Here is an 8,458-nt window from a genome sequence, read left to right on the forward strand (position 1 = left end):
AAGGCGGGGGGGAAGCCCGGGGGAAGGTGTTGGCGAGCACGAGTCCGTGCCGGCGTACTCAGCCTGTGGAGGTACAACACTGACATCTCGCTGGAGGAGGATGCAAGAAACGATTCTTCTGCCCCGGGACTGTGCCGTATCCTGAATGTAGGCGATACCGAAGCCCGGCAAGCTTTGGAGGCTGCCCGGGTGGCTGTGGATAGGGAGCTGCGGATGCTCACGTGCACCGTCGAGGCCGCCCCATCAGTGCGTCTTTGCCTCCCGTCTCGCTGGTGGTCGGAGTCGGTGTCTCGGGGCTGAGCTGTAAGATCACTTTCTTGCCTCTGTAAGATCAAGCCCAGCACACTCTTTTTATTTTTTTCCTGCTGTTACTCCCTTCCTCTCATTGAGTCCCGTGTATCCCAGGGTCTGTGCGCATGTGAAACTCCCTTTTCTTAGTCAAAGGAAAGTAGAGTAGAAAGTAGAGCCAATATTGACTGAAAATGCACAGTGCTCAATGCATATAATGCTCCTTTTTTATCAGCTTCTTAAATTCAACTCTTGTCAGCAGGGCAGCTCCTATTTTAATTCTTTAATCTTTTTCCTGAAATAAAAATCTCAAAACCAGTATGTGCTTCAGACCTTCTCAGTCCTAATAGGTTTTGAATTTAAAGCGTACAGTTTAGCACCATGAGGCCGATAAATGGATATGAACTAAGAGTTGAGGGAGCTGGTAGCACTAGATGCAGCATGTGGCCAGACAAGCAGAGGCTGTTTTCCTAGAAGAAGCCTTTTCTTCTTACAGCAGAGCACAGTGACGTCATCCCAGGTTAAATTTAAAGATGCCACCTGTAAAGACCCCCAGGTCCTGCCTCGCTGGTCACACTGGCCGGGTGCAGGGCTTCCCAGCCCTGGTGAGCTGCTGAGCGACCTGTACCAGGTGGGGCTGGGCTGTTGGAGATACACTTGGCCTTCAGGTGGAGCAAAGCTTCCTCTTGTCTCTCAGGCTCCTACCACATGGTTGAAGCAGGCAGCTCTGTGTGTTTCTGTGGCTGATTTTTGGATGTTAGGTGGGAGATACAAGCAAACGCGCTGCAGCTCCGAGCAGTGAGTGCCGCAGAGCTGGCGACGGCCGTCCCCGGTCCTGCCAGGTTGGACTGCGGCAGGTGTCAGAGAGTTCACCTTCATCCTCCCACTCGGAGCGGCAAGTCTCTGTTTCGGCCACCCAGACCCTCAGCAGAAGATGGCATCATCTAACCGTGGCATCAACCAGGCAGGACAAGGCAGCAGCACTCCCATCCTGTCCGTAGGAGCCCCACTTGTTGGCAGCCGAAGTGCCAGTGCCGTGCAGGAGGCAGAGCAGGTACGGCAATGCCTTCCTGCTGTGACACTCTCTGATCTGAGTGTACACAGAAGTCCTGGAGATAGGAGTAGTGTAGGAAAATTGCTCAACCACTTGGATACAAAGGTTTTTTGCCTCATCAGCAGGCACATGCCCTCCAAGGTGTTTTGGTGTGCAACCATGCACTGTAATCTGAATTGACTGTGGCACTTGGTGCAGTCTGAACCTTGGAGGACCAGGGAGTCTTCCCAGCCATGACCCACCTGGACCACCTCTCCAGCTCCCAGGAATCTCGGTGCTGCTCCTCGCGTTGTGTTGCTTTCAGCCATCGGTCAGCAGCCGCCTTAGTGCTCCTCCCGTCCCGCTGTGGAGGATCATGGTCTTTGCACCCAAAACCGCTCGCCACTGGCTTCTCACCTGCCCGATGGGAGTCCACACTGGGGAGCCCCAAAGTGGAAATGGGCACCTTATTGCTGTCCTGAGGCTGTGGAAATAACTGCTCTCGGCACGCTGAGCTAGCTCATGGCCATCTGAACAAAGACTGTTGCTGACAAACCCATGTATGTTGGTAACGCTTAGCAGTGGTTTTTATAGCCATGGCCTGGGGTCCTGCTTGCCTCCAGCTGGAGAACCAGGTGCAGCTCTCTGTGGTTGTAGACCTTCCCATATGCAGTGTTCTCCAGGTCAAGTGTGCATGTGTTGTGTTTAAAGTCCACTTCTGGAAGAAGAAGAGGTCCCATCTGCTCAGCTCTCAGCAGGGATAACCTTTATGCTTCATCCCTGGCTCCTCCAGGTCTGTGGTGAGCTCTGCTCTGCGGCAGCTGCGATCTCCTGGCAGAGGCTTTGAGACTCGATATTAGGACAGCGTGGAGGCCTTGTCATTGTCATTGCTCTTCTCTTACATCAGACATCACTGAGGACACCTTCCTCCTCCTCTTCTCCCAAGGCATATGGTGAGACTTTGTTCTTTTAGGCGAACCAAGCAGAACACACGCAGGTCTCCTGCTCGCCATGTGGACCCTGACCTTTCTTACATCCCCTAGCAAATCTTGCTTTTCCTTTGCATCCTTCATTTACTCAGGAGCACTTAATTTAAGCGTAAGGACTAGAAGTTATGTATCTTGCTGTTTGCATTAGCACGTCAGTGGGGTGAAGGACACAAGACGGGCCCTTTCTGATGCAGGCTCATGCCTCTGAGCATCCTGAGGCACCCCATGAAGGGATGTTTTGATCATACCAAGAAATCCTCTGTTCTAGCTTAGTGCCCTGCCTGCGATATGGAGCCTAGCGAGTAAGAGCACTCGATTTCTTTGCCAGTGCTCCCGCTTCGAGCCTTATTTCTTGGCCTAGAGAACAGTTGAGTAAGTGGAAGCACATGTGGAGCGGTGGGGATCGTCCCCAGCTTTTAATTTAGCACATGCAAATACACGAATATGATTATTTTATTTTATTTTTTTAAAAAAAGGGGTGAGGATGGGCAGAAAGGCACTGCAGCTTGTTGGCAAAGGTGGAGGCACTTTTGTGGGGTGGATAGTGCAGGAAGACAGAAGAAGGTAGGATAAAAAGTGCAGTGTCACGGGCAGCCCTGCGGGGACAGGAGGCAGGGAGGGTCCAGAGATGCGCTTTCTGCTTGTGCTTGGGCCCTGAACTGCCCCTCGAGGAGGGGCTGGGGCTGGGAGTACACTTATCTATACACATAGGAAAAATACCGGGATGTTTAGTGGAGGGAAAAGTCACCCAGGATCGCTTGTACGGCTCTTGCTCCTTTCCCGTAGACGTGCCCATACGCTGAGCGGGGGATCAGATGTAACTTCTGGGTCACTTGTGTCACTGCTTCACATGAGGCCGCGCACACGATGCTCTGCATCTCTCTGGTGAGGCACTGCCAAGGGGTCCAGCACTAGGAGGAATGAAGCTGGATTTTCTTCTCTCTTCCCTCTAGTTTGTTTTTACCTTATTGTACAGAAAATGTCAGTCCTCGCATCCTCCTCCTCCCGCCTTTTATGGGCATCCTCAAACAGCTGTAAAAGGATTTGAATTGAGGTTTGTCTGTACGAACGTGATCAGAGCCGGGGAATCTGCTGCTCGGAAGCTCGCTGTTGGTGAAATTTGTTGAATGCATATTGGCCAGCTTCTCTGGACCTTCAGACAGCTGAGAAAAGCAAAACAGGCAGGTTTCCCTGGGACAGAAAAACCCAAACCTTGCACAAACTACAGGCATGGCTGAAATAAAATGTGCTAGGTGGCAGGAGGACACCCGCAGGGGACACAGCAATGCCTAAGATTGATTAATTCATCTTAATGCTCAACTCTGTGGTTTTAAGATATCTTTCGCTAAGCAAAGGGGCCTTTTATGAAGATAGTGGTGGCAGTGATCTCGTGTGTTGTAGCTCGTAGGAGCAGCCATCTGAAAGTTAAAACAGAGAACCTGGCTCTGCTTTATCGGGGCCTGAGCTGTGACCTCTCGGCTTCGTCAGGATCAGCTTCACCCTTTGGGGCAGCACTTGGCTGTACACGGTGTCGTAAGGCCGTAGTTACAAGTCCTGGGAGTCACAAAGAAGAGGAGGAAGATGTAGAACTGCTGCTGCTGTGGACTGTGCTCCAGGCTTCGGGCTCCACTTGTGCTCTAGCAACTATGTAAGCTCTCCAGAGTGACAGGAAGTACATTACCTGCCTTTACAGAACCAATAAACGGCAGAAAACTGAAATATCTCTGCAGAGAGCAGTGCTTTAAAATAAGTCTGATTTTTTTTTAAAAAAAAAGAAAGAAACCATAACAAAAAAAAACAGCTGGAAAGCTTTTACCTATAGCAGCGGTTCTTAGTTATCCTGTTGCTTTGTCCATCTTGCAAAATAGATCCGTGACTATTTAAATTAGAAAGTGTGTGGAAGAGGGGTGCAAAAGAAAAATACAGAGAGGAGAGGGGAGCTCCCTGCTCATGCTGGAGGCTTTCCGGGTCTGCCTGCAGTGTCACCTCGCAGGGATCCCGCTTCCCAGGCTCCACGTGCTCACGGCACAGCACATGGAACGTGAGCGCCCACGTCCAATGCGATTCGGCGCGGTTGCGAGCACTGAAACGCAAGGGCAAGGCAAAGTCGAGGGCAACGAAGGTGCAGACTCAGGCGCCTTCTAATCAGCTCCAAGTCATTTTTTTCTCACGTACAGTTTTCCTACTGTTCGCGTCGTTGCCCCGAAAAAGCCTGACTCCTTTAAACGTGAGCTTCTCTTTGCCTGCTTGTACAAAAAGAAGGAAATTGTGTTCATTTGCCTCGAAACTAGAATCGTGTGCTGACTGGCAAAACAGAAAAGTCTCTTCTTTTTTTCCTGTCGCAAGGGTGGACTGGTCTGCGTTACTGGTGCTGCCCCCCCAGCTTTGTAAAATGTGTCACTTTTGTACCAACCCCCGACTTGACTGCACTCCCACTTTTTTTTCCCCCTGGTTCAGGTACAGTACTTACTTTGTTGTGAACACTTAAGCACATGCACGCTCGGTGTAGCTTGCCTTTCCTCTGTAATTTTTTTCGATTTTTTTTTTTAGGGAAAAAATAAAAAAAGCTTTATTATTCTCCTCTTTAAAAAAAAAAAAAGTAATTTAAAACGTGTATAGCATTCAAAGTACGCATTGTAAATACTTATTACTCGGTAAATTAGTGGAGGGTTCTTTTTGGTGACTAAGCGGTGGGTTTGATTTTGAAATCTTGCTCGTAACACAGACATCCCGCGCGCGCGTTGGCAGAGGAGCGTCGAGCGTTGTGTCCCCCACCCACCTCCTGTCCACCCTGAGAAACTGGTTTTTTTGGTTTTGATGACTGTTATAAATATCTTCTCAAACCTTTTCTGCTGATCTGTACCTTTAGTTTTGAAGACACCTGCCCAAAGATCACGTACAGTCCGCCTGAGACCAGTAACCTTGCTGCGCTATAAACTTGGCATGTTTTTTCCTTTTCTTTTTCCATTCAGAGAACTCGGTAACGTTGTGTTTGAACCGTTAAGACCATCTGCATGTCCCACCTGTTCTCTGTCGTTACCCAGAGCAGTGGGAACTACTCGGCGCCGGGGCCCACGCGGCTCTCCTCGCACCGCAGCCACGGGCTGTTGCGGGGAGCACGGCAAGCGCCGGGCTCGGGGCAGCACGATACATTCATGACGCTCTTGGACGTTGCAAAGGAACTGACACCCGTCCCGCAGCAGCATGAGCCCACACCTGTAACACAGAGCATGTAACCTCCAACATAACTTCCAGGACAACGTACTTACTACTGAGTTGAATTGTGGCGATTCCATAGTACAAACTGTTCCTGAGAGGATCTGATGTGTTGCTGGAGGAGTGGGGCTGGAAACAGCGCAGGCCCTGTTGAGATTGCCGAAAGAACATTGAGTTTGAGTTGAGATTCCTGGAAGAAACCAAGAGTGTGGGATTTACTAACAGGAACCTGATGGGCCAGGCGAGTTGGCCCCAACTGAGCGAAGCCGGCTGGCCCGGAACTCCTAATTAACGAGTGCAACTGCAATTAGTCTCTTTGTGCTTTCTTCACGTGCTTGCCTGCACTGACAGGAACGCTCACGCCTTGTTCTAAACCGGAGGCAGCCGAGTATGTTGTAAAATACTCAAGACTGCGGTAAGTAGGAAGCGGATACGAAAGCGCCGTCTTCGACCTGTGTTCACCCTCCTGGGGAGCTGGAGTTCCTGGATGACTTTAGGTTGTGAAGAATCGCTTATTCGAAAGGATGAGGTTTTGGGGAGAGAGAGGGAAGGTCTGCAAGCTTGTTGGATAGGACAGGACACGGTGCTGGTAGGGGGATACAAAGTTAGTGGCCCTCCACCGTCCTGATGAGACGGGGCCTCAGTTCTGCCCCAGCACAGCTTTGGCTGACGCGCAACCACGGAGAGGGGGGACTCGTTCTGGATCAAAACCACGCACACCCCACGCTCAGCCACGTGTGCTCTGGAAACGACGCGAAGGAATTGTGAGTGATGAGGGTGCAGGAGTCATTTCCCAGTTCCTGCGCCCCACAGGGCCAACGGTCTTTTTAAAGGCATTTTTCCACCCAGGTTAGGCTGGGAAATAATGTCTCACACGTGGTTATTTTCCCTCTGTGAAGGGGAACGGGTGTTGGAGGCTCCTGTTTGTCAGTCTGTGTGAGTTCCTCCCTCCTTCTCCGGTTTATTTCAGTGCTTTTTTAAGAGCCACTGTTCCCTATCAACTGTTCGCTGTAATAGAAACATCACTTTTTTTTCTCATGGTATTTATTCCTTACAAAAAGTCTTGTGTGACATGCTAGGTTCTCATGGATGTAGCTGATCATTTTTATTTTGTAAATATAATTACCTAACTTTACATTAACTATATCCTAATAAACTATTTTTGCACCACCCTTTGCATGCCGTGTAGTGAGGTGTTTCTTCCAAAAAAAGGACACTGCTACAGAAAGAAGCAGAGGCCAGAGCCTGAAAATGAAGGAGCTGTCGGCTTTTGCAAGTGACACTTGACAAAGAAAATGCAACAGGTAGCAGTAACGTGTTTAAATAGTGTGCATCTAATGTTGCGGAATGGGATTTACTAGAGAATGACCTTCCCTCACTTTTTCCACAGTTGCTACATCACAGGTAACAGTGATGCTTTTTTCCCCAGACCCACACCAACGTTCTCACACAGAACAGAACAAATCTGCAATCTGTTGATGTTCCTCTGCATCCTAAATAACACCTAAGGGTCTACCGGAATTTTTAACGATGCGGATCTTTGGGACAACCAACCCGCCGGGACCGCCTGGAGTGCAAAAAGCAGAATATGATGAGCTTTTCTGTGAAAATGGGAAATGGTTTATTCATTGGCGCCAACCACAGCAATACTGTATCAAGCAGAACTGGTAACAAAATGGTAAGACCTGTTTTTCATTTTGAGAGATTCTGAAGCACTTTGCAGTAATTCTTAACGCAGATGCTGTTCAGAATTTTGAAAGTCTTAAATGTACGCCCATCTTTGTTCCAGTCTGAACCGCAGGGACAGAGATTTTACCTCCCTCTCGCTATTCACTCACTGTCCTCCACCCTGCTCCTGCCCACACAGGCGCTCAGTCACCGAACGAGACCAGGACACGGTGTCCCACCAGCCTGAATTAACCCGGCTTCCCTTCCACCACTTGGCTCTGCAGTCGGTGACCGAACTCCAGCCACGTCTGTTCTCAAGACTGACTGATCCCAACGAACGGTTTCTCTCATTTCTTTCCAGACTTTCCTACACTCGCCTGCTGGAAGACGAGCTGTCGTTAGTACCCATTCTCATGCTTTTACACTGGAGCTCTGCTAATCTTAAACCAAAGGAAACGTGCACACAACAAAAACGTACTTGGGATTTCTGCCTTCGCATTTCCCACAAATTTCCTTTTACAAACTTTCAATAATGCTAACGAGAAACATAACTAAGGCGCTTAACTTCTGTACAAACTCTAGCTTTGCTGTAGCCCTCTTAAAGCTTCCTTTAGAGTTGCTGATGTAGAGGAGTGATGAGGCTACAGTTCCATCCTGAAAACATGTCCATTTCCCCACCGAAACACCTACCCAGCACCGTCTGAACAGACCTCGCTTGTGCCAGGGCACAGCAGCAAGCCTGCCTGTAGTTTTAAGCTCTATGAGCGCAGTCTTGCCACAGCTATCCTCCCAAAAGAATGCACCAAACGGTTGTGTGGTTCCCTCTAGCACGGGAATGACCGACAGCAAGGGACCTGTGGCACTTCAGGGCAGAGAGCACTTGCCTAAATTGCACCCAGATGGATAAATACAATGAGGTCTATAGATAACCATAATAAAGCACTCTGCCAGCTCTGTGAGGCAGCTCAGTCATTTACTGTCCTTAGAAAAAAATCTGTAGTTGGTGGGGTTGTACTCTTCCCAAATCCTCTCAAACTCCTCCAGAAACTGTTTCACGTACTCGGCGTCCTCCACAACCAGCACGTTCTCCCGGTTGTTCTGGATAGCATCGGTGGTCCAGTTGAGGGAGCCCGTGATGAGCATCCTCCTGTCCACGATCGCGAACTTGTGGTGCATGAAACCGCTCTCCTGGTCGTGGCGCACCTGGATCCCTACAAAGACACAACCACCTCTTCAGCCAGAACCAAACCCGCTGCCCAGGCCG

General features: G+C 49.7%; 1 protein-coding gene across 1 annotated transcript; it reads right to left on the reverse strand.

Moving 5' to 3' along the window:
- Positions 1–8,163: 8,163 nt before the first annotated feature.
- On the reverse strand, positions 8,164–8,405 carry PLD6 (phospholipase D family, member 6; the record flags this gene model as incomplete). Its single annotated transcript, XM_009867591.1, has 1 exon — positions 8,164–8,405. A coding segment is annotated over one exon (242 nt), but the record flags the coding sequence as incomplete, so codon positions are not given.
- Positions 8,406–8,458: the final 53 nt, after the last annotated feature.

This window comes from Apaloderma vittatum, unplaced genomic scaffold (assembly GCF_000703405.1).
Source record: "Apaloderma vittatum isolate BGI_N311 unplaced genomic scaffold, ASM70340v1 scaffold28450, whole genome shotgun sequence".
NCBI classification, from domain to species: Eukaryota; Metazoa; Chordata; class Aves; order Trogoniformes; family Trogonidae; genus Apaloderma; species Apaloderma vittatum.